At 40.4% G+C, this 25,415-nt stretch overlaps 2 protein-coding genes and 1 pseudogene across 2 annotated transcripts in view; 1 reads left to right on the forward strand and 2 right to left on the reverse strand.

Moving 5' to 3' along the window:
• LOC149748941 (uncharacterized) overlaps positions 1-24,607 on the forward strand; it is a 151,364-nt gene extending 126,757 nt beyond the window's left edge. The window contains exon 4 of the mRNA XM_089913142.1: positions 1-24,607. This exon is cut by the window's left edge and continues 38,611 nt beyond it. The gene's annotated coding sequence lies outside the window, so the exon portion shown is untranslated.
• On the reverse strand, positions 6,549-8,527 carry LOC111171122 (interferon alpha-1-like). Its single transcript, XM_089913132.1, has one exon. The coding sequence runs from the start codon at positions 7,248-7,250 to the stop codon at positions 6,570-6,572; it is 681 nt and encodes a 226-aa protein (XP_089769258.1). The 5' UTR covers positions 7,251-8,527; the 3' UTR covers positions 6,549-6,569.
• On the reverse strand, positions 15,044-15,883 carry LOC111163132 (interferon alpha-H-like; annotated as a pseudogene).
• Positions 24,608-25,415: the final 808 nt, after the last annotated feature.

The following is a 25,415-nucleotide window of genomic DNA, read 5'->3' on the forward strand; positions in this document are numbered from 1 at the left end:
GAGTCTCATGAAGGCATTAATTCCATTCATGAGGGCTCCAGCCTCCTAACTTCATCCAATCCTAATGACCTCCCAAACACCATTGAGGGTTAGAGTTTCCATGTATGAATTTTGGATACATACAAACATTCAGTCTGATGATAAGATCCCAAGGTATTGTGGTTATGGCAGGGGTTCATCAGAATATTTTTCGTTCCCAACATTTTTTTGAGGATAAAGAACACTTTCCTTGATGCTGCCTTCATTTATTATGGCACATTCATCCTGAATTGATTACTAATTAAGTGTTACAATGCTACTGTGAACAAGATCACCAAGGACCTACCAGACAGATTCCACAGACTTTAGTCTTTATCAAAAATGATGATGGTACCAGCTACAAATTCCTTTGCTTTTTCTGAGGGACTCATTTAATCCTTCCAACATAGTTGAAACTGACTTGTTAATATTCTCATTTCCAAAGAGCCACCTGCTAAGAGTTTATATAAGTAAAACAATCTAATAAGTAAATGGCAAATCCAGGTTTCAAAACCTAATATGTCAGATTCCAAACTCCACCTCCCTATCCACACCATAGACACCTGTGCAAATCACATGTATTGAACCATCACTTATTTTCTGGAAAGCCCTATACTTTACTTCTAACACACTAATGTTCACTTGTTGTCTCATACCTCGCTGTTACAAATTCTCTATGTTTTCAGTAATTTATCATCCACTTCCAAATGTGGAGATGAGTTGACCAAATAACAAATATTCTGATTATTTTATACAACAAATAAAATGAAATTATCAACTGGCAATTACTTCTGAGATCCTAGTGATCAATAAAATTAATAATTCTAATAATTATAAAATAAACACATTTAATTATCCCCGGTGATTCATGTAGATTGCTCCATTATTTCTCACCATAAATTTATGAGATGCGTGATAGACAAGACCCTTGAGAGTTATGGCCCCTGCACCAGATAGTGATTGAATTACAAACATTTCAGGGAGTCCTCTGTGGAAAACACAGAGCTAATGGCTCTGTGGATTCAAGGTAACAAAAACCTATCTTATGCTACCAACTTACATGAATATGGGAAATGATTGGAGGAAGAAATTAAGACGACATTCACTAATGGGTAAAATGGGTAAAATGTGGGGAACAGAGCAGAGCATCACCAGTGCCATCAGCAGAGAGACCAGAAGTCCAGTTGTTCAGCACTTCACCTGGACCACAGTGAAACTAAGTGCATGCCGTCAACTCAGCAATGTGCTCAGAGCTCCAAAAGATGGGTTTTATTTACTGCCTGATTCACAGCACAGGCTGATTACTATGAGTCCATGAGCTTCTCCCATGTTTCCTTTCCTTCTAGAACATGTTCCTTCATGTCTATTTGGTTATGCTGCAGGGGGACCACAACGTCAGGACTATTATAGACATTGCCCTTTCTTTCCACCATTTTCTTACTGGAGACCTATAGTCCTCCACAGGCTGGGCCAGTATCCCCAGGAATACTGGTTCTTTTCAGGAGAATATGGATGTGGAGGTCCTAATTCCAAGAGAATTGTATTTTCTCAGCAACACCTCACTCACAAGGGAGAGATCACATCTAGTTACACCCTCTCCTCTAGAGTGACAGAGTCCCCTTCCTAACCTGGACTCCCTGCCTGAGGGCACGCTCACCACATCCCTGCCCCTCAAGAAAAGCTGAAGTCACAGCCCTCGTGCTGTGTGTTATTTTCAGTGGACAGCTTTGGCGAACAAGGAAGGGACCCAGAACAGACTTCTTTCCTTCACCTCAACTCTATGAGGATATGGAGCGTTGGTACCAGTAGCGCCTCTTGTGCCCATCCACCTTCCTGCAGAGTCCAGATGAATCTGGGTGTCTCCTGGTTCTTGAATCTCCCAATTCTTGGTTGATGATCCTGAGTTTTATTTGGCAGTATATACCAGATACCTGCCCCTCAATTGAAGGATCCTCGGGGGGAGTGCCCCCAACTGAAAGAAACTTCGGAGCCTGTTTGAAAGACACTGGGAATAAAGTGCCCCCCTCCCCATTTGAAAGATACTGAGATAGCCCAGGTGAAAGATACCAGGATTTGCTCAGTTGAAAGACACAGCCTTCTGGGCTGACTGGTTAGGTAGGAGGCTGACCTGACATCTTTCCTCAATTCAGCTACCCTAACAGAATTGGTCAGGATAAGAGTGAAGATATCACATAATAGCTTTGCTCCTAAGAAGAGGGACTTCTTCAATGCTTTCTGAAGATCGTTCTTCCCTGGTTGACTCCTAAGTGCACTGACTACTCCATCTCTGTGCCCTTTCCAGGCTTTTCTTCTCTGTCTCAGTCATAAAAGTTGAAGGTTTTCAGAAGCTTTAGGTCATCTTCTCATTCTACCCGTCTACTCCTAAGGAAGGACATCTGTTACCATGTCCTGATTTCCAAATAGGCAACAAACAGTTGCAAATTAATATATCCAGGATGTACATTGTTGTAGTTTCCAGATCCACATGTTCATCTATCAATGGGAAGTCTGCTTTTAGATGTTTCTTGGGCACTTTATAGACTACATCTGTTTTTCCCCTTCTTGACATCCCTTCCTTCTGTTTCTGGTGAGAGAATCCCTTGTCCTCTACTTATCGTTGTAACATGAGACATAATTGAAATTCATTGATTATGATTACTATTTTTTCATCTCTTTTCTTTTCCAAACTGAAAGCTCCAAAGGAAGAGGCTTTTTATTTTTTCAACTTTTTGTTTGTTTGTTTGTTTGTTTTGCGGTACGCGGGCCTCTCACTGTTGTGGCCTCTCCCGCTGCAGAGCACAGGCTCCGGACGCGCAGGCTCAGCGGCCATGGCTCACGGGCCCAGCCGCTCCGCGGCATGTGGGATCTTCCCGGACCGGGGCACAAACCTGTGTCCCCTGCATCGGCAGGTGGATTCTCAACCACTGTGCCACCAGGGAAGCCCTTTTTCAACTTTTGTATTCAACTTTGTATTCTCAGAACGATCACATAATCTGACATAGAAATATGAAGTTTTAAAACATAACTGACTGGAAAAAATGAATGAGCTAGGTGAATTCATCATAGGTTTTCAATATTGGTTGCATATTTAAGCTATTCCTTTTTTAAGAATAAACAAATCCAAGATGTCTTCTGGGGAAGAATTTCATCAACTAAAGAAGAAAGTAATTTGAGAAAAGATGAAGTTGAATATACTTTGTTACATTTGAGTATATTATAAATGTGAACATGATATCATATGAACAAAACTATTTTAAACACCATACATAGTATGACTGAGATAAAGTAGATAACTACTACATGAATACATTAGACACCTTAGCATATTAATCACTGTCACTTTAAATTCCTGTCCTGATAATTCCAAAATCTACTATATCTGAGTCTAGGTCTGATGCTTGCTCCTTCTCTTCAAACTGTGTTATTCACCTTTTAGTAAGACTTGTAAATTTCTATTGAAAGTTGGACGTGATGTACTAGGTAAAAGCAACTGATGTAATCTGGCCTTTAGGATGAGGTTTTACATTTATCTTGCTAGGAGCTGGGATGTGTTTACTGTTTGCCATAGCTGTAGAAGTCAGAAGCTAAAACTTCCTCTTTTGTTGATGATTTTTTTCTCTCCTGTTGTCATGTGGTTTCCCTAGAGACTTCTTATATAAAATCATACACGTGCAGTTCTTTTCTGTTGTAATCCCCTGTTATACAGGAATCCTGTTGATGTGATGGTAGGTATGGGGAGGGGAAGTGTTCTATAATCCTATGATTAGGTCTCAGTCTTTTAGTGAGCCTGTGCCCCTGGGCTGTGACCACCAAATTTCAGATGTTTCAAAAAGTGGATTCAGATCTTTCAAATGAGGAAAGTCTTTTTGTTAAAGTCAAACTTAATGTAAATAATGTTCTTTCTAAGAATGGCATTTTAATTATGACCTGGTCTCTGTTTTTGCCCTCTTTGTTTTATACATCAGCCACACTGCCTTATCCTTCTGGATTGGTCTTCTTGAAGATCATTTCTTAGACCTACTCAATAAGTAACCACCATGGGAGAAAGGTCTACGTCTTGTTCACTATTGTATCATCATTAGCACAGAGTACATAATAATTACAAAAGGTATAAATAGTAACAAATAATATTCTCAGATTTTCCATCAGACCTCTCTTCAGAAGCTTCTGCTGACCTCCCAAAAGAACCTTATATTAAAGCAATTAATAGGCATCATTAGATTATTTAGTACATTTCTACTGAGCCTCTTGGTTCATTACTCTCCATCTCACAGTGAAGATGCCAAGCAGTGAAGATGTAGGGCATATGATGCTAGGTAAAATTAGACTTCTTTGCTTTCCTGATTTGAGTCTTTATAATTGTATAAATTCTTTCTCATTTAGTATTATTCGGGGCAATGGTTGTCTTGCTGCTTCTGAATTATTTTATGTTTCATCTTGAAACAGAAACCAAAATAGAGAAGTAAAAATAGAAACATAAAGGGGCCATACCATTATTTTCCATAATTTTTGTTACATCTTTTTGATTTTCTTTCTCCATTCACCTTTCATAGAAAGCTGTCATTGCATTGGATGCACTGAGGCAAAAGGAAAACAAATGCAACTCTGACTATGATGAGAGTGAAAGAAGTAAAGTGACTCCCCAGGTGAAACAATGACAATGGGAGTTCTTCTCTTCTCTTCTCTTGTCACTCTTCCACCTACTCCAGTATGGTTTCTGCTGATTAATTCCACCAAATCAGCTCTCACTAAGGTCAGTGCCATCTGTTTCCCATGTAGTGGATGATTTCAATCTACAGAGCAGCTTAGTGACATTCAACATCCTATTAATCAAACTGATGGTAAATCATTGTAAGTAATTAAATATGTCATGATTTATAGTATATCAAATATTAAACATGTTGATGTGAGTTGTCAATACATCAAATCCATGGAGTCTCTTCAGAGACAAAAATATTTCAAAAAAGGGAAAACCACGCCCAGAAAAAATAAGCCACTTCCATTCTAGGTCCCACCCTATTTCTCTCCTCCACTTCCTAAGGAAAACCTCTCAAACTGTCATTGCCTTCTCTTATTCATCCTTCCACCTTCTCCATGATGGTTTCTGCTGATTAATTCTACCAAACAGGCTCTCACTAAGGTCGCCAATGCCGCCTATTTTCCAATGTAAGGGACAACTTCCATCCGTATTTTTTACAAACGCATTGAGTCTTCTAAGCAGTTTCAGTTTGTAAACATGGTCTTATCACCGTCCTCTCTCCTCTGTTATCATATGGCCACTCCACCTCTGCTTCCTTTGTGGTGTCCCCTCCCTTTTAAGGTTGGAAGTCATAAGACTCATTTTATTTCTTTTTAAAAATTTATTTATTTAGGCTGCATTGGGTCTTTGTTGCTGCGCTCAGGCTTTTCTCTAGTTGCAGCGAGCGGGGGCTACTCTTTGTTGGGGTGCGCGGGCTTCTCACTGTGGTGGCTTCTCATTGCAGAGCACGGACTCTAGGCATGTAGGCTTCAGTAGTTGTGGCGCATGGGCTTAGTTGCTCCACAGCATGTGGGATCTTCCCGGACCAGGGCTTGAACCCGTGTTCCCTGCATTGGCAGACAGATTCTTAACTACTGCACCACCAGGGAAGCCCCATAGGACTCATTTTAAGTCCTTTTCTCATTCTATACTCTCTTCTCATTTGACCACTTCTGTTCCTATGCCTTCCAATTAATGGAATTGCTTGTAAATTGCAAACTCAAATATCCAACAGACATTTGTAGTTAGATGTCTACCAGCCAACTACAGAGAATATCTACAACTTTTGTGTTTATATCCTCACATGGACTGATGTACCTTCTGCAGAGAGAAGTCAATTTTTTACCTTCTCATTATAGCAGTAAATCTAACTGATATTAATTTCTAACATTAATTAGTATTAATTTTAAACATAATAAATATTATTTATACTGTCTTTAGGTTATTTTCCCTACAAAAATCAAAGATACAAGAGAGCAGGAGCTGTATTTGTTGTGTTTACCTCTGTATCTGGAGGGATACAACCTGGCTTAGGGGAAGTCTATTTTACTTCTAACTTGAATATAATACTGATGGGTAAATGAATTGTACCATCAATTGTTTAATCAGATTGCACATTCAGCCTTGGTTTTCTTTTTTAAAGACGAAACTAATACCAGAAGTTTTCTATAGAAAGAATTTAATGAACAAAGAAAATAATAAATTGACTAAATACAAAGAATGTATTTTTTCTCTGAAACTACAGTGTAAATGTGCACATAATATTATATGAACAAAAATAATTGTAATCTTTATAAATAGTTAAATAAATAAATATTTAAATAGATAAATAGATAGATCAGCATGGGCATCTGTGAGGGACTAGTACCTGTAGAGTAGAACATCATGTTGCTTAATATTCCTGAAAACACTTGACAAATTAATTCAATTCAGGGCATGAGGAGAGCAGAACTGAGAGTCTTTGACATGGCAGCACAGGTGGAAGTGTGGTCTCGTTAGTGAGAATCCTTTCTCAGGTTGAACCAGGTGTGTGTCATTCCTTCCTTCTGAGTCTTTCTTGCAAGTTTGTTGATGAAGAGAAGGATCTCATGACTTCTGCTCTGACAGTCTCCCAGGCACAAGGGCTGTATTTCTTCTCTTGCAGATAGACAGTGACTCTGTGGAAGTATTTCCTCACAGCCAGGATGGAGTCCTCCTTCAGCAGGGGAGTCCCTTCCAGCCCCGCCTCCTGCATCAGACAGGCTTGCAGGTCAGTGAGCTGCTGATAAAGTGCAGTGCAGAACTTGTCCAGGAGGGTCTCATCCCAAGCGGCAGCCGAGCCCTCTGTGCTGAAGAGCTGGAAGGTCTGCTGGATCATCTCATGGACGACAGCGATGGCTTGAGCCTTCTGGAACTGGTTGCCACCAAACGCCTCCTGGGGGAATCCAAAGTCATTTCTGTCCTTCAGGCAGGAGAAGGGGGAGATTCTCCTCATTTGTTGCAGGAGCATCAGGGCCCTCGTGTTAGCCAGGCTGTGGGTCTGAGGCAGGTCGCAGCCCAGAGAGCAGTTGGAGTTGCAGCTGAGCAGCACCAGGGCCAGGAGTAAAGACAAGGTTGGGGCCATCGGGGACCCTGCAGATGCTGCCGGCCTGGCAGAGGTGGGGACTCTGTGAACCCTGCTCTCTAGGTTCTCTGAAGACCTTCCTTCAGGCCTGGGTCTTAAATGGGAACCCATTCGTTTCCATTTTCTAAACGTTAATTTCTACTTCTGTTTTTGATTTTCACTTTGCACTCTCCAAATGGGTTATGGCAACATTTCTCAACCATTATTTTTTCCATTATTGCCTCCTCTTCCCCTGCCCACAGAACCTTCTTAGATAGCTTTTTCCTAATTGACCCCCCATGAAAATTTGAAAACACATAGGTACTGAATATTTACATACTCCATGAATATCTGCATACATAGAAAAAGGAAGTGAAAATTTTACTGTTTTTATTCAATGCAGGGTTAAGTATGAAAAAAATTTGAGCTAAACATTATATTTAAAAATTATTGAGAACTAGGGACTTCCCTGGTGGTCCAGTGGTTAAGAATCCACGCTTCCACTGCAGGGGGCACGGGTTTGATCCCTGGTCGGGGAACTAAGATCCCACATGCTACGCAGTGTGGCCAAAAAGAAAAAATAAAAAGTTATTGACAACTAATTTAACTTTATAACTAAGTTTGCAGAGTAACATTTTTTTAGTCAAAAGATATATTTGAAGAAGCTTACTGATTTTCTAAATTAAACTCTATATTATAAACATTTTCTCATGCCATTAAAAATTACTCAGGGACTTCTCCGGTGGCGCAGTGGTTAAGAATCTGCCTGCCAATGCAGGGACACGGGTTCAAGCCCTGGTCTGAGAATATCCCACATGCCGCGGAGCAGCTAAGCCTGTGTGCCACAACTACTGAGCCTGTGGTCTGGAGCCCATGAACCACAACTACTGAACCCCGTGCGCCTAGAACCCATACTCCGCAACAAGAGAAACCACTGCAATGAGAAGCCCGGGCACTGCAACAAAGAGTAGCCCCCGCTCGCCGCAACTAGAGAAAGCCCACACGCAGCAACAAAGACTCAATGCAGCCAAAAATAAATAAATAAATTTATTAAAAAAAAAAAAGACAGATTTAGATAAAAGACAAGTTAAAAAAAAAAAAAGAATCCGCCTGCCAATTCAGGGGACACAAGTTCGAGCCCTGGTCCAGGAAGATCCCACATGCTGCAGAACAACTAAGCCCGTGCGCCACAACTACTGAGCCCATGCGCCTAGAGCCTGTGCTCCACAACAAGAGAAGCCACCACACCACAATGAAAAGTAGCCCCCGCTCGCCGCGACTAGAGAAAGCCCGTGCATAGCAACGAAGACCCAGTGCAGCCAAAAATAAATAAATAAATAAACTTAAAAATATTACTCAAATAGAACATCTACAATGACTGTATAATGTTCTAGTCTATGGATGTAGCCTTGTTTAACATTTTACTTTTTTTAGATGAAGAATATTTCAAAATTTCTTAATTACCAGTCATGTTGGGAGAATGTCCTTCGGTATAAAATTGTACCCGATTTGACAAAGTATAATTACGAGATCGAAAGACATCACCTTTTTTAAAGTTCTTGAGGCCTAAAACTAATTTGTTTACCAGGGAGTTGCTGAAATTTATGCTAGGACTGTGGTAATGTCCATTTTATTGCTCACTTGCTAATTTTTTTTCCAGTTCAATAAAAATTTGATACTGGTTTTACTTTGAATTTGTATAGGGTATTTGATATAGAGTGAAATTTACCTAATTATGCAGAGTAACTTTTAATGTAATATATTTACTTATATAAATAGTAATATATCAAATTATAATTTCAAATAAAAATTTATATAAATATTTCATAATAGTACCAATGTATAGATATATTTTAAATAAAATCATCAGAACTGCTAAAACCACTGAAAATTTAAATTATTTACTTAGCATTTATTTTTAGGTAATTATTAATTTTGATTCATATCATAAAATTTTTAACTTCACTAGCTGCTAGGTATTCATCTAGATATTGTCAACAGTTTTCTGTTTAGAAATAGGCATAATTAGTGTTGTGCTAAATAACTTTAGTAGAATTAAATAATAAAATATAACCTATTCGTGCTTAATTCCCAAAGCCCAAATCACACCAAGGCTCAAACATAAGCAGCATCCTCAAGACAGCCAATGGCAGCTCATAAGTAAGTAAAGGACACTTCTCACATTATGACTTTGAGATCAAGCAAATGATGGCGAGAAAGTCCTGTAATGAACAGTTAAGTCACCATAGGTTGTAGCACTGATCCTGCGTGACATTTGTTTATATTCCATGAACTCAGTGTCAATGCTTCTCACATCATATACAAGAAAACCTGAAGAGCAAAATGAATACAAAGGAATAAGACTTTGTTGGATAAGGTTGACCTTTGAACACCAAAGCCATTATAATGGCTGAGATTTGTTCATACCCCAGAAAACTAATGTTTGCACCCATGGGAGCATCCCTAATGAGAATGCATAATTTAGGCAACATCAAAAATTGAATTGTTGTGATGTGGTTCGAGATTCTCCCCGGGATCACAGTCATGGCCGCGTGCTTGTTCATCCTGGGAATGGCCACTGCACGCATCCACAGGTTCACTAACGGAGGCAAGGAATAAAGGGTTGCCCATTATTCATAACAGTGGAATTTGATGGAAAGAAATAGGTGCATCTCTGCAGTTAATCGTTACTATGTGTCAAAGGGTTTGGAGAACATTGATTAAGGAAGCATTTTCCTGATTGATGAAAAATAACTCAGTTATGCTTGTCTACCCCTGCTAGAAGGTTATGCAGTGTATTGTGTAGCATGCAGTGTATCTTGTAGTGTGTAATAAAAATAAAACAAAAAAAGTAAAAAAAAAAATCGAATCATTCTCCATATTTTTTCATTAATGTTCAAATTTCCCTAAGGACCTCCAGAAGTTCCAATCCAAGCCTGTTCTTTTAAATGGAATGAATACATCTTTGTATTTGACTCATAACTGTATAAATATTGATTATTATCATGGAAAGAATTAACTTTCATCTCCCATCTTAAATTCTTTTATTTTGCATAGGAAGTCATGTGGCCTCAGCCCTCTATATTCCTGCTCTTTACATGGTAGTATGTGATAATCTTTGGCAAATTAGCTCATTAGTAACTGGACTTTATCCATTCCCTGTATTATCCCTGGCAGCAAGCCCAGTGTAATCACGCAAGTAATTTTTTTTAATAGACTCATCTATGTATTTTATTTTATTTTCATTGAAGTATAGTTGATTCCAATGTTTGTTAGTTTTTCTGGTGTATAGCAAAGCAATTCAGACATATATATATATTCTTTTTCAGATTCTTTTCCATTATAGTTTACTAGAAGATATTGAACATAATTTCCTGTGTTATACAGTAGGACCTTGTTGTTTTTCTATTTTATATATAGTAGTTTGTACCTGCTAATCTCAAACTCCATTTATCCGTCTCCCCCCTTTCGTTTTGGTAACCATAAGTTTGTTTTCTATGTCTGTGAATCAGTGTCTATTTTGTAAATAAGTTCATTTGTATCATTTTTTGATTCCACATATAAGTGATATCATGTGATATTTGTCTTTGTCTTACTTCACTTAGTATGATAATCTCTAGGTCCATCCATGTTGTTGCAAATGGCATTATTTCATTCTTTTATATGGCTGAGTAGTATTTCATTGTATATTTATATACCACATCTTCTCTTTCCATTCATCTGTCGATGAACATTCAGGTTCATTCCATGTCTTGGCTATTGTGAATAGTTCTGCTGTAAATATTGAAGTGCATGTATCTTTTCGAATTAGAGTTTTCTCCAGATATATGCCCAGGAGTGGGATTGCTGGATCATATAGTAACTCTAGTTTTCTTTTTTTAAGGAACATCCATCCTGTTTTCCATAGTGGCTGCACCAATTTACATTCCCATCAACAGTGTAGGAGGATTCCCTTTTCTCCAAATCCTCTCCAACATTTATTGTTTGTAGACTTTTTGATGATGGCCATTGCCACTGGTGTGAGGTGATACTTCGTTGTAGTTTTGATTTGTATTTCTCTAATAATCAGCAATGTTGACATCTTTTCATGTGCTTATTGGCCATCTGTATGTCTTCTTTGGAGAAATGTCTATTCAGGTCTTCAGCCCATATTTTGATTGGGTTGTTTATTTCTATGTTATTGAGTTGTATAAGTTGTTTGTATATTTTGGGAATTAAGGCCTTGTCAGTTGCATAGCTAGCAAATATTTCCTGCCACTCCATAGCTTGTTTTTTCATTTTGTTAATGGTTTCCTTTGCTATGCAGAAGCTTATAAGTTTGACTAGGTCCCATTTGTTTATCTTTGCTTTTATTTCTATGCCTTGGGAAACTGGCTTAAGAAAATATTGCTACGATTTATGTCAGAGAATATTTTGCCTATATTTTCTTCTAGGAGTTTTTTGGTGTCACGTCTTATATTTAAGTCTTTAAGCCATTTTGAGTTTATGTTTGTGTATGGTGTGAGGAAGTATTCTAACTTAATTGACTTAATTATGGCTGTCCAGCTTCCCCAAAACCACTTGCTGAAGAGACTGTCTTTTCTCCATTTTACATTCTTGCCCCCTTTGTCGAAGATTCATTAACTGTAGGTGTGTGGGTTTATTTCTGGGCTCTGTATTGTGTCCCACTGATCCATATGTCTGGTTTTGTGCCAATACCATGCCGTTTTGATTTCTCTAGCTTTGTTGCGTTGTCTGAAGTCTGGAAGGGTTATACCTCCAGCTTTGTTCTTTCTCCTAAGGATTGCTTTGGCAATTCTGGGTCTTTTGTGGTTCCATATAGATTTTAGGATTATTTGTTCTAGTTCTGTGAAAGATGTCATGGGTAATTTGATAGGGATCGCACTGAATCTGTAGATTGCTTTGTGTAGTATGGCCATTAATTCTTCCCATTCAGGCCCATAGGATAACTATCCATTCCTTTGAATCATCTTCAGTTTCCTTTATCAATGTTGTATAGTTCTTGGTTATAAGTCTTTCACCTCCTTGGTCAGGTTTATTCTTAAGTATTTTATTATTTTTTTTATGAGATTTTAAAAGGGATTGTATTTTTACTTTTTCCTTTGATATTTCATCATTAGTGTAAAGAAATGCAACAGATTTCTGTATGTTAATCTTGTATTCTGTTACCTTGCTTAATTAATTCATAAGTTCTAGTAGTTTTTGACTCAACAAGTAATTTTACTAAAGCACTTTCTGAGATTTTCTCCTCCTCCTGGCAGACATTTACGAATGACCAATCTATTTTGCTTCCTCACAGCCATATTTACTGGGATTATAACAGACAATGGCTAACATTTCCACTCTACTCCTGCTGATATCAATAATGCCTACTGAGTTTATTGCTAAAATCACTTGGATTCGCTTTCGTTTAAGGTGCATATGGCTGGGGATTCAAGTTGCAAGAGCAGCACAATTTTCAGCCTGTGCCCAGAACTATATTAAACACACAAGGATGGCCTTGTCTCTAATTTGTCCACTAGTATGTCACAATAGAAAATAACTAGACTGGTGTCATATACAGAGCCAAGGATCTAAACTCAAACTCTTTCTGATCCTCATAGCTCACAGCAACCAGACATTTACCACATTACTCTTTCGTGGATCTTTACTAATGTGATAATTATTACCTTTATCCTGAGATTGTTTGGAGACTCCTTACAAAAAATGATGAATATTTTCATCCTGTGTTTTCATTCCATCGCATGAGACAGTGGGCTCCTTTTCAGTTTGATTTCCAATATTTGACATATAATAATTAAAGCATTATGGCAGGTTGTAAATCAAGAGTTTGGATTCTGAGTCCTTCGTCTACTCTTTTTGCCTGCTAACCTGCTCATTCTGCTCAGTATGACTATATTCTTATTTCTAGATGTGTATAACCTTTAAAGACCTTTAAATTCATATATTGATGTCCTAACCACCAAAGTGGTGATATCAGGTGGCGGACCCTTTGGGACATGATTATGCTGTGAAGATGGAGACCTCACAAATGGAATTAGGGCCGTTATAAAACAGGTCAAGATAAATCCCTCCCTCTTCTGCCCTGTGCTGATACAAGAAGAACTCTGCAGTGTGAGACCTGAAGCAGCCTCTCACCAGAACTGGACCACGCTGACACCCAGATCTTGGATTTCCATACTCTAGAACTGTGAGCAATACATTTCTGCTCTTTACAAACTACCCAGTCTATGCTCTTTTGTTGAAGAAGTCCAAATAGTAAGACATGACCTGACCTATTGTATCCTCAGAATACCTCCCAGAAGTCTGTAAAATACTTAAAGGGAGAGACACCATCTTATCCAACCCCGTTTCCTAGACAGCTAGTCCAGTCCCTGTCATTTCAGGAGCTCAATCAATATTCATGTAACATCAATCCACAATAATGGTAATGATAGGAGAAATAATTATACCAACATATATTAGATAGATATGATGTGAGAAGACAATAATCTAAAGATACTTTAAAAGTTCTTCATGGTTCTACAGGGGAAGTGATAATGGAATATTGTGTGAGGTTTTTTTTGTTTTTTGGGGGGTTTTTTTGGCTGTGTTGGGTCTTCGTTGCTGCATGCGGGCTTTCTCTAGTTGCAGCGAGCGGGAGCTACTCCTCATTGCAGTGCTCAGGCTTCTCATTGCAGTGGCTTCTCTTGTTGTGGAGCACGGGCTCTAGGTGCGCGGGCTTCAGTAGTTGTGGCACGTGGGCTCAGTAGTTGTGGCTCGTGGGCTCTAGAGCACAGGCTCAGTAGTTGTGGCGCACAGGCTTAGTTGCTCCGTGGCATGTGGGATCTTCCCGGACCAGGGCTTGAACCCATGTCCCCTACATTGGCAGACGGATTTTTAACCACTGTGCCACCAGGAAAGCTCGTGTGAGGTATTTTTTTAAAGATTGTTTGCAGGAATATTTTCTTCAAGTTTGCATTTCTAATATTTGGAAGATCTGGTGAGTGGAAGGCTCACTCTTCACTCAGTGATTCTCAAGTACTTGCCAGGAGCTGACTGATCATTCTTTTCTCGTCTCCCTCAGGAAATAAGGAAACAACTTGTAATGTGTCTACACTTGTGGATATTTTCCTCATAGGCCATGCCTTTGGGCATCAACTTGAATGTTTCTTTCAAATAGTCTATGATGCTGTGAACTCTGAGTCACATCCATATCATCTTCCCCAAGCCGAAACTGTGGAATAAGAATTTTTTGTCAGATTGTTTTTAATGAAGTGTGTGCAAGCAAGAACATTAGTTGTTCCTCTCCACCCCGCCCAGAACTTCACTAGGACAAATAGTGTAAAAATGAAAAGTGGTCTCATGCCCTGAACTTGTCTCCTCATCCATTAGTCATCCAATAATTTCCCAACTTCTTTGCAATTAGATTACCATGAGGATAAATCCAGGCCATGGTAATATGAGCAGAAGTGCTCTTGCCGTGTATAGTGCTGGCCCTTGGAAACATCCACGCGATCTGCCAGACTTTTTCCCTTTACCACTGAGTGGAATAGATTCAAGTACTACAGACAAATTTGGAGTCACCTGTTGATGATGGAAAAATCCACACAACAGTGGGTACCCATGTCCTCGAATCACTCTTCAGAGCAGAGCCAACCAGAATATTCACCTGATCAGGAAGGCCTGCATTGTGCCCTTAAAAGAAGAAAAGATAAATTTCTATTATGATCAAATTCCTGTCAGTTTGCTGTTTACCTGTTACAGCAGCCAGCATTAAGTTAACTGACAAATACCTTTAGCAACATACTATCCTAAAAACTTTTCCACAAAAAGAAAATAAACTTCATAGGTTGAAAATAGCAATACCCCCAAAAAACCTAAACAGACCTTTTATTATTATGAAATTGTTTATTTAAGAAAAGAGATTGTGATCTTCTGTCTAAATATATTTTTGTAAAAGTATGATTTTCATTTCAGACATTTATCATCTTGTGAGGAAATATGAGTCAAGATTGCTTTGGAACACTAAGTAAACACTAATCTGATTAGAGAGTGTCACAAATATAATTTTCATTTTATTTGTTGACATTTCTTTGAGGATTCTTACATGAAGGAAAGGACCTTTCAGTTTCCACTCTGACAACCTCCCAGGCACAGGGGCTGTATTCCTTTGCCTTCAGGTAGAGATGGATTCCGTGGAAATACTCCTGGGCAGCAAGTCCCAAATCGCGACAATCTAGATTGCCTTTTTTCAGCTGCTCCAGTCGGTCCAGCCTCTGATCAAGGTTAGAGAGAAGTTTATCGAGGAGGGTGTTGTTCCAAGCAGCATGGCTGCCCTCCGTGGTAAAGAGGTTGAAGTTCTGTTGGAGCATCAGTTGACAATAAACGAGTGCCTTGAGTCGTCTGGATTTGGGTGATATTCTCTCTTTTTCAAGGAAGTTTGAAGTCGGTTCTGTCCTCTAGGCACGACTGAAAGGGGACCCTCTTCATCTGTCTTAAATATATGAAGATTTCTTTGTTGCCAAGAAAGCAAGCAGGGATGGAGCAGAGCATCACTCCTGCCACTAGCAAGTAGATCTGGGCCATTGAGAATTTCAGTGAGCCACAGGGCAGCGGGCGGGCACTGCTAAACAATCAGCAAAAGGTTCCTTCCCTGGGTCCTGGGACAGCGCGCTTCTCTAGGCGGCCGCAAGAGGGCGCAGGATGTCTTTTTCAATCGATTTTGTTAGGGAAACGCCGATTTCTGAGAGCCTGCAGTTTTCAGCGGGTCTGGCAGCTCGAGAGAAAAGGCGTTGAAGCGTCAGAGACCAACTTTGTGCTGCTTTAATAGTGAGAGAAAAACATTCATTTCGGAAGCCCAGAGGGCTGAGGAAGGAACTTTGTCGCGGCCGCGCCAGCGACATTTTTGTCTGGTTGGAAGCTGGAACCTTTCGGGGCTGCCCCTGAGTTTTGTGCTTTATTTTCGCACAGAATCTTGAGCGAGTCCATTTTGGAGAAAGAAGCCGTTTTCTGAGGGGTTTGAAGCTGGGAATCAGAGCGAGCTGGGGCCGATTTTACAGATTCGGGCTCGTTTCTGGCGCTGTGCTGCGACGGCCCAGAGAAAGGGGAACGCGGCGGCGGCGATGGGACGCCCGGACAGGATGGGGACGCCCTGGGGGTGAGTCGGAGCGCGACCACCACCGGGGCCGGGGACGCGGGAGCTGAGCGCCTCTGTAGATGCTCTGGGACTTCATGGTGTCTTTCAAGGGTACAGCGTTAACGTGGGGGAGGAAGTACTGAATAACTGAAAAGTGGGAATATTTTAAAACTCACAGCATTTTATTTTGAAAATTTTAAATTTAATTTATATTTAATTTATATTATGTGTAACTTAAATATTTTTTAATTTTTTATATTTTGAAATATTTAATGAAAATATTTTAATTATTAGATATAGGATATTAAAATATATATGAGTATCAAAACACAGCATTTTATTAAACTCTATTTAAACTATAGTTTCTTTATACTAAGACAAGAATATAATTTTACTCTCTTAGCAAATGGAAGCAAACTCATTAATATATTCAAGGTCACTTCTATACTTGACAATTTCTCGTGACTGTGTGACAGTCTTAAATAATTTTTATTTAACCCGGGTTTCTGAAACACCTCTCCCAGGACCCCATCTTGATTGCATTGTAGAAAGAAAAGGGCAGTGGTTGAGACTCTGTGCTTCTAATGCAAGGCATATGGGTTCGATCCCTGGTGGGGGAACTAAGATCCCGCATGGAGTGTGGCACACCCAAAAAAGAAGAAAGAAAGAGAGAAGAAAGAAAGAAAGAAAGAAGGAAGGAAGGAAGGAAAGAAGAAAAGAGAGAGGAAGGAAGGAAGGAAGGAAAAAAGAAGAGTTAGTGTGCTGTACAAAGCATTGAGGACATTTACCAGGTCTGATCTTTTCATTTTCTATGAAAAGAATTTCATAGATTAAAGGAAAATTGCCCAGATTTCATTGGCAACGTGAAACCTTCCTTTGTAAGACACTCATAGTCATGCAAATGCAGGGTCATTTCTTTATTTAAAATTTTGATGTTTTGTTCAGCAGGCATGTTTTGTCATTTTCATTTTTCAATATTGAATTAAAATATTATTTATCTTGACATCTTAGATTTGGTGCCTTCTTACATTCCATGCTTAAAGAAAGTCCTTTTCACTTAACCCTAAAACTAACCTAGGAAATAGCTTTTGAAGTACTGTTGAGAAAGTACTTCCCTGGATGAAAGTATAGGTGAAAGTCCTGTCACCCTCTCCCCCGTCTACATTTTATAACCAATTTCCTGGTCTCTTTAACGTTTAAAACAATGTCTTAAAATAACACCAGAGGTGGTCTGAGACTAACTAAGGATGAGGTACTATTCATTTATACTATTCGCAGAGCAGTCATTTTTTGTGTGTGTGAGACAATTTTCCTAGATGCTGGTTCCCTGCAAAATTATTCAAGGGCTGTTAAGATTTCTTTCCATAATGTACCAGGCACCTCTCTAAGACTGCTTTACAGTCCTGTGGGCAATCCCTCTCCTAGAGTTTGCATTTGGGGGACTCAACATGCAGACCATATATATACATTTTAACCATTTTCCTTCTCTCTAAATCTTCTTTTTAAAAATCTGTGTCTCTTTACTTTTTAAGAAAAAAAATACCTCAGACTGCCTTCATCTGATTTCCTATCTCCCCACCCACTGCCCTTTGGTAACCACAAATCTGATTTCTTTTTCTATGAGTTTGTTTTTGAAGTATAATTTAATCTGTGTCTTAAAAATTAACATCAGAGGTGGTCTGAAACTAGCTCAGGATGAGGAAAGGGACTGCTTGTCTCATTTACAGTATTCACAGAGCAGCTATGTTTTATCAGACAACTTTCATAGATGCTGGTTCTCTGCAAAGAGCTTCAATTGCTGTAAGATTTCTCTCCATAATGTACTAGGTACTGCTCTAAGGGTGGAAACTTGGGCTCTGCTCCTTAACGGTCCTGCAGGCAATTCTTCTCCTAGAGTTTCCACTTGGGGCCTCAACGTGCAGACCCCTGACAGTGTTAAGGGACCTGCAGTCAGAGCTTCTCTTGGCTGGGCTGAGGGTGGACTATACAGGTTACTATTTGTTGTATTAATACAAAAGGCTGCTATCATTCACTCTGTTCGGATTCTCAGCCTGTAACTTGCAAACTTTATTTTATTTGATCTATGCAATGTCCTGTGTGACCACTACTAAAGTTGACTCAATTTTTTAAAAGAGGAAGTGAAAGTCTGATGTCATTTAAATTCAGGAGCCGCAGACCTTTGTCAGAGTGGAGCCTTCTGCTGCTCCCAGGCCCTCCTCTTCATCAGCTCTGAGCACTGGCCCTCAGTTGCACTGAGCACATGGTGCTTCCTTCATCCTAATCCTGCCTCTAAAGTCTGTTCTCCCTGCTCCCTGGAGGGCGGTCACCATCCCTGCCTCACTTTCCTGGAATCCACATTGGCAAGCACATTGTCACATATATGTGCAGTCAGAACATTTTTGGTGACAGAATGAAGAGGTCTGTATGAATTAACCCTTGTTGTTCAGTATTATGCCACCATTATCTGCAGACTATGTCAGAAAATGAGAGCTATAGTTCTGTAAATAATTGTGGAAGAATTCAAATCTTATGTATTAGACCCTTAAAAAAGAAATGCAGAGAGGTGTGGCTAGATATATTTTGGTGCAATTTAAGAAGTGTCAAAATAGAGTACAGGGTCAAACCTCTAAGTTCTCTTATTAGACTTAAAAAACGAGTTAGATTGAGCCTCAGGTTTTTGTTTTTTTTTTGAGCCTCAGGTTTTTATTTCAACCTGAGTTGACTCACTTAGATGACTACATCCTGTTGGATTGAGTCTTCTGTCATTTTCCATGAATATATTTAATTTCCAGTGTAATAATACAAAAAAAGCATTGAAGATGTGACATTCTCTGATGCCCAAAATAGAAGAGAATTTTTTTTAAAGTGAGGAAACGAAATTGAGATAAGTACAGAACATGACAATTCTGGCCTAATTAAGAATCTAATTTGCGGGAAGATTTTCAGCACAGCTGGATAAAGGCCGCCACAGCCAGACATCTGCAGCATCACCAAGCTCACCAGAGGCCTGCCAACCTCTTCACTGATGACACCGAGGATGATGTTCTCCAGCCCTGTAAAATGTGATGGATGGAGCTGATCATCACCATTGCCATCCTCTGAGAGACCAGGAATCCGCAAATTCAGCGTTTCAGTGAAACAGCGCCAGGGCTACAGCCCAACAACGCGCAAAGCTCCTTTCCCTGCGCCGCAGCGGCCAGGAGCGGCGCCCGAACTCGCCGTAAGGGACCGACCGACACCGCCCACCCAGTGGGACCCGCCTCCGGGTCCAGTACCGCGGACTCGGGCGCTGCATACACGGGGAGAACACGGCCGTTGCCGTGGGCAGGAGCCCAGGCCCGGGCGAGGCGCCGCCGGGGTGCAGGGAGCGAGTGGGGCCGCGAGAGCAGTGAGTAAACTTCCCTTGATGCTGCCCTCACTCTTTAGGACACATTAATCCTGAATTGATTACTAATTAAATGTTACAATGCTACTGTGAACATGATTACCAAGGACCTACCAGACAAATTACACAGACTTTTAGTCTTTTTCAAAAATGATGATGACAGCAACTACAAATTCCGTAGCCCTTATAAGGGACTCACTTAATCTTTCCAACATAGTTGAGTGTTAATATTCTCATTTCCAAAGAGCCACCTGCTAAGGCTTTATGTGAATAAAACAATCTGATAAGTAAATGGCAAATCCAGGTTTCAAAACCTAATATGTCAGATTCCAAACTCCACTTCCCTATCCACACCATAGACACCTGTGCAAACTGCATGTGTTGAACCATCCCTTATTTTCTAGAAAGCCCTATACTTTTCTCGTAACATATTGATATTCCTTTGTTGTCTCATACCTCGCTGTTACAAATTCCCTATATTTTCATTAATTTTTGTCCACCTACAAATTTCTAGATGAGTTGAACAAATTGCAAAGTATCCTGATTACTTTACATAATAAGCAAAGTAAAACTATCAACTGGTAATTATTTCTGAGAGCCTAAATGTGATCAACAAAATTAATAATTCTAATAATTATAAAATAATCATATTTAATTGTCCAAGATGATTCATATAGATTGTTCAGTTAATTCTCACCATAAATTTATGAGCTGCGTGCTAGACAAGACCCTTGAGAGTTTTGACCCCTGCACCAGATTGGATTACAAACATTTCAGGGAGTCCTCTGTAGACACCACCAAAGCTCTGGTGGATTCAGGCAACAAATACTTAACGCTACCAACTTACATGGATATGGGAAATGATTGGAAGAATATAAGACGATGTATACTAACGGGTAAAATGTGAGGGATGGAGCAGAGCATCCCCACGGCCATCAGCAGCGAGATCAGGAGTCCAGAAATTCAGCACTTCACCTGGACCACCGTGAAAGGGAGCTCAGGTCCTCCGCTAGGCAAAGCCCTCAAAGCTACCTTCGCTGCGCCCCAGCGGCCGGGAGGGGGCGCCCGAACTCGCCCCAACGGACCGACGGGCACCGCCCACCCAGCGGGACCCGCCTCCGGGTCCAGCTCCGCGAACTCCCGCGCAGCGCCCACGGGAAGAACCCGGGCGTCGCCGTCGGCAGGAGCCCCGGCCCAGAAAGGCGCCGCCGGGGCCCAGGGAGCGCGTGGGGCCGCGAGAGCAGAGAGGAAACTTCCTTTTCGGGCCTGACTGCGGAGGGGAGCTTTGCCGCTTCGCAGTCTTCATTTTCTGCACCTGCCTCTGCGTCCATCCTTCCCTTCCTGGTAGGAGCTTTTAGCCAGACCGGTTGACGCCGGTGCCCATTTATGCAGGGATTGACGGCTCGAAATCAGAGCATGTCGTGGTATGTGTTCAGATTTCAGGACTGTTTCTGGGAAGAAAGTCGAATTCAGGGAAAGGAGAAACGCATCTACAATCTGGACACGAATTTTATTACAATGATTTTATTAAATTTTAATGGTTCATTTCTTATACATAGTTATGGTAGTTTAAAAGTATTGAAAAGTGGATGTATTAAAATTCAGATTATTGTAGCTGTAAACATTTTACTTATACCAAAACCACAATTTGTTAAAATGTACTGGGCTTTTGAAAGCAAATTCAACAATAATTTTGTCAGAATTACTTCTTATCTCATTTTCAATTGAGAGAATTACCATCTTAATTTAATTTTAGCTTACTGAAACAGTTATTGAGAAACAGCATATAAATTTATGATTTATATTAATTCCTTTCTCCATCTCATCCCTAATGCGTTTCCAAATTATAGGGGATATTCTTCCTGTCCCACAGTTTGAAAATAAGATTCTGTGGCAGGCCAATATTTTGATATTTCTTCTTTGATTGACAACAATGATAACCACCTTGTTGGCACATTTTTATGGGGCTACCTCTTTCTCTTTTGACAGAGTCAAAATTTTCATCAAGTGCTTCTGTATGTATTGAGACTGAAAAGTGACCAAAACTTTTCACTATAAAAGCTTCAGTATCACAGGTAAACACATCACACCCTGTTTTAGCAGTGTTGTCTGAAAGGTGTCCAGATATCTAGCAAGTAAGTACATTTAGGTTTCTTTGGTCAGAAATGTATAGAATGCATGGAATTTGTCAAACTTTAACTTTGTGCTAGAAGCCCTCCTCCCTCCCCCACTTGTACAACTCTTAAGCTTTTGTAATTCTGGTGCCAGATTTTGTCTTCATGTATAATTTTTATATGTTCATCAAGGGTTTTTTATCATTAATTCTAATTTTTTTAAAACATTGCAATAATATATTACTTTTCCATATTACTAAGTCACTTGGCACCCCTTCTCTATTTGTATCTGAGGCAAGTTTCTAGCTTGCCTAAATCTAATCCCTACACTGGAAAGAGTTTTTGAAATGAAGTGTTGTGATTTTCCTTGGGTGAAAATTATGTCTGAAAATCAGGGAACATCCCTTTCCCCATCCCTCACTTTATTGTTTTTTTTACAAGTTATCTTTGTCTTTATAACATTGTTTTACCTATACCTTAAACACTATCACCAGAGGTAGTCTGAAACTAAGTGAAATGAGAGTCGCGATTATTTATATCATTTATTTATACATTTCACAGAGTAGCTATGATCTGCCAAACAACTTGCTAAGATTCAGGTGCTCCAGAGAGAGCTTCAGGTGTGCTGTGTGATTTCTCCTCTGTGCTAGGCACAGACTTAGCAACGTAGCCTGGGCTCTGCTCCTTCACATTTCTGCAGACAACCCTTTGTCCAGGAGTTCCCATTTGGGAGGTGCTAATTTCTCTGATCCTTAAGTTTAAAAACACCTGAAAAAATTGTCAAGTAGTCAGTTAAACTATGTCACACCCCAAATACAAAATTAGGTCAGTCTATGTGAACTTCCCTGGAAAGATTTCCATGATAAATATTATATAGAAATAAACTGTACAGTGATGTCTTTGATATAATTATATAAAAGCATATCCAAAAAGAACATTGGTCCTGTAGAGAGTTTGAGATTCCAACCCCTCAACTTTAGTGGAAAGGGGCCACTTTGAGTTCTCACTGAGGCAGTCTTGATATTTCTAAGGCACTGGGACTCTGGGGGGCTCTGGACAGTGTTATTTGCCAAGTCCATGTGGGAACTCTAACAAGGCCAGGCCTTAAATTTGTATAAAGTGCTTACCTGTTTGTTCTGTTCTTCATGACTATGTTATTAAAATATATGAATATTCTCCAGTTAGTAGATGAGATTTGGGGATTAAATATGCAGTTTTCTGTATTAAATATCATAATTGTTACTACCACTGTTATCTTCATGGAGCTGCAGCAGAGAAGGGAGGTCCTGACCCCAGCAGGCCCAGACCACGAGCAGCCCTTGGAAGACATTCTGAGGCTGAGGCTGTGCCTAGGGGATCTGAGGTTCCAAGCTTCTCCTGGCTGGAGCAGCCTCAGAGGCCCCCAGAGCTGAGCCCTCCCCGCTGAACACTGATAGAGGAGCTGGCAGAAGAGTCCCTTTGGCAGGGGCACTGCAGGGTTCCCAACATGTCCAGAAAGCTGTGCTAGAACCTCATATGTGAGGCTAAATCTCCAGCTCTTGTCTTCCAGAAGCCACAGGGCCAGAGCAAGTTTCCTGAGGTGAAACCTATGGTGGCTTCCAATAGACAGCGTAAGGGGGGCATCCCTCAGACTCCTGTCCTTTCTGGTGGCTCTGTCCTAGGACATGCTGTGGATGCCCTCTCTCCAGCTAGCTCTCTCATTTCTCATTCATTTCCCAAATGGCTCTTGAGTACCAACTAAATCCTAAGCCCCTAAGGCTAGTGATAGAGCAGCGAATACCTGTTCTGGAAGAAAATAGATAATTAAGCCAAAAGTCACAACATAGACTAAAATGTATGCCTGGGGAAGTAAAGGCACCTTTCCCAACTGTAAAAGTCCAAGAAGGATTATCCCCTGGGAAACTTTTTTCACTATAACAGGAAGGAAGGAGGAAGGGTGGCAAATGTTTTAGAGTTTGGTAACAAAAAGTTCTCTTCTAATGGCTTTTACGTCCTCTGTGAAGTGGCATCCAGCACATCTGCTGAGGTTGGGGGACAGAAGTTTGTCAAAGTGGAGAATGTTTGAAATCGTTTCGTTAAGCATAAGAGAGTTGACAGTGGAACCAGTGATATAAGTTCCGAAAAACAGGGAGCTTTGTCACCTTTGTTCACTTATGTATCCTAAGTGCACATAGAAGGAACTTACCAAATATATGGGATGAATGAAAGTACGAATTCCATGCAGTATTGGAGATGCCCATTAGTTGTAGACCATAGAACTACGGTAGCACAATATACTCGTTTGTGTAATTTTATCTAGTGGGTGTCCACCACTTACCAGAGGTCAGGCGTGGAAGAGGCAAAGAGTTTGGACTTTAGCCGGACAGGAATGATGAAACAAGAATGACGTGAGGGTGTTTAGAATGTTGCTTAGCTGATGAACCATGAAGACCACTCTGTTAGTTTGCTAGAACTGCCCTAACAGAATGCTGCAGATTGGGTGGCTTAAACAACAGAAATTTATTTTCTCATAGTTCTGGAGGCTAAAAGTCCAAGATCAAGGTGTAGGCAGATTTGGTTTCTCCTGAGGCCTCTCTTCTTGCCTTGCAGATGGCTGCCTTCTTGCTGTGTCCTCACATGGCCTTTCTCCATGTGTGCCCATCCTGGTATCTCCTCCTTTTATAAGGACACCATTGGGACTTCCCTGGCGATCCAGCGGTTAAGACTCCATGCTTCCACTGCAGGGGACATGGGTTCGATCCCTGGTCAGGGAACTAAGGTTCCCCATGCCACGACATGGCAAAAACTAAAAGACAGCAGTCATACTGGATTAGGACCCCACCCTACGGGGCTCATTTTAACTTAATCACCTCTTTAAAGACCTTACCTCTGAATACCATTGCATTCTTAGGTACTGGGGGTCAGGACTTTTGTATATGAATTTGTGCGGAGAACATAATTCAGCCCATAATGTCTACGGGGTGGGGAGAGAGAGAGAGAGAGAGAGAGAGAGAGAGAGAGAGAGAGAGAGAGAGAGAGAGAGAGAGACAATTTGGAAACTGAAGGTGGAGGTCAGAGGGTGGAATGCTAGACTGTATTGCTTTATTACTTCAGAGTGCAGAGCAGCTCCTAGTAAAAAGCAAAGATCTGTGAATCAGGTGTAACTTGTCATATGACCCATGGCCAGTCATTGGCACTTCTGAGCCACTACCTCTCTGGATGAGTAGTCTTTGTCTATGGGAGCATAAGGAAGGTCACCGTCTTTAGAGTCACCTTCTAACTCTACAGAAATAGAGTTCTCTGGTCCTGGATTTTCTACTTGTGTGGTTACTCATCCTATCTGAACTTCAAGTTAGGAGAATCACATTTTTTAAATGAGTGAGCAGTGTTATTAATTATATAATGAAAAGCAGATAGTAATTTTCCCCAGGCTTTACTTGCTCTGTAAGTGTGGACTTATCTGTAGGAGATAAAGGTTGATTCTCAGGGCCTGGATATGGGAGCCAAGGCAGCTGAAAAACTGGTGTGGCTACATTGACCCCAACCTCCTCTCTCCTCCAGGTGCAAATGGCACAACAGGTGGCTCAGTGGCTCCTTTCTCTATTTCATGGGGACTCCTCCTTTTGCGTGACTCCACTTCTTTGTGGCTCTTCTTTTTCAGCCATCACTCCACTCTGCCCTTTATTTATTTATTTTTAAAT

The sequence above is a fragment of the Delphinapterus leucas genome, chromosome 6 (genome assembly GCF_059928025.1).
Source record: "Delphinapterus leucas isolate spDelLeu-1000000601 "Yukka" chromosome 6, BTC_Dleu_Yukka2, whole genome shotgun sequence".
Lineage (NCBI taxonomy): Eukaryota > Metazoa > Chordata > Mammalia > Artiodactyla > Monodontidae > Delphinapterus > Delphinapterus leucas.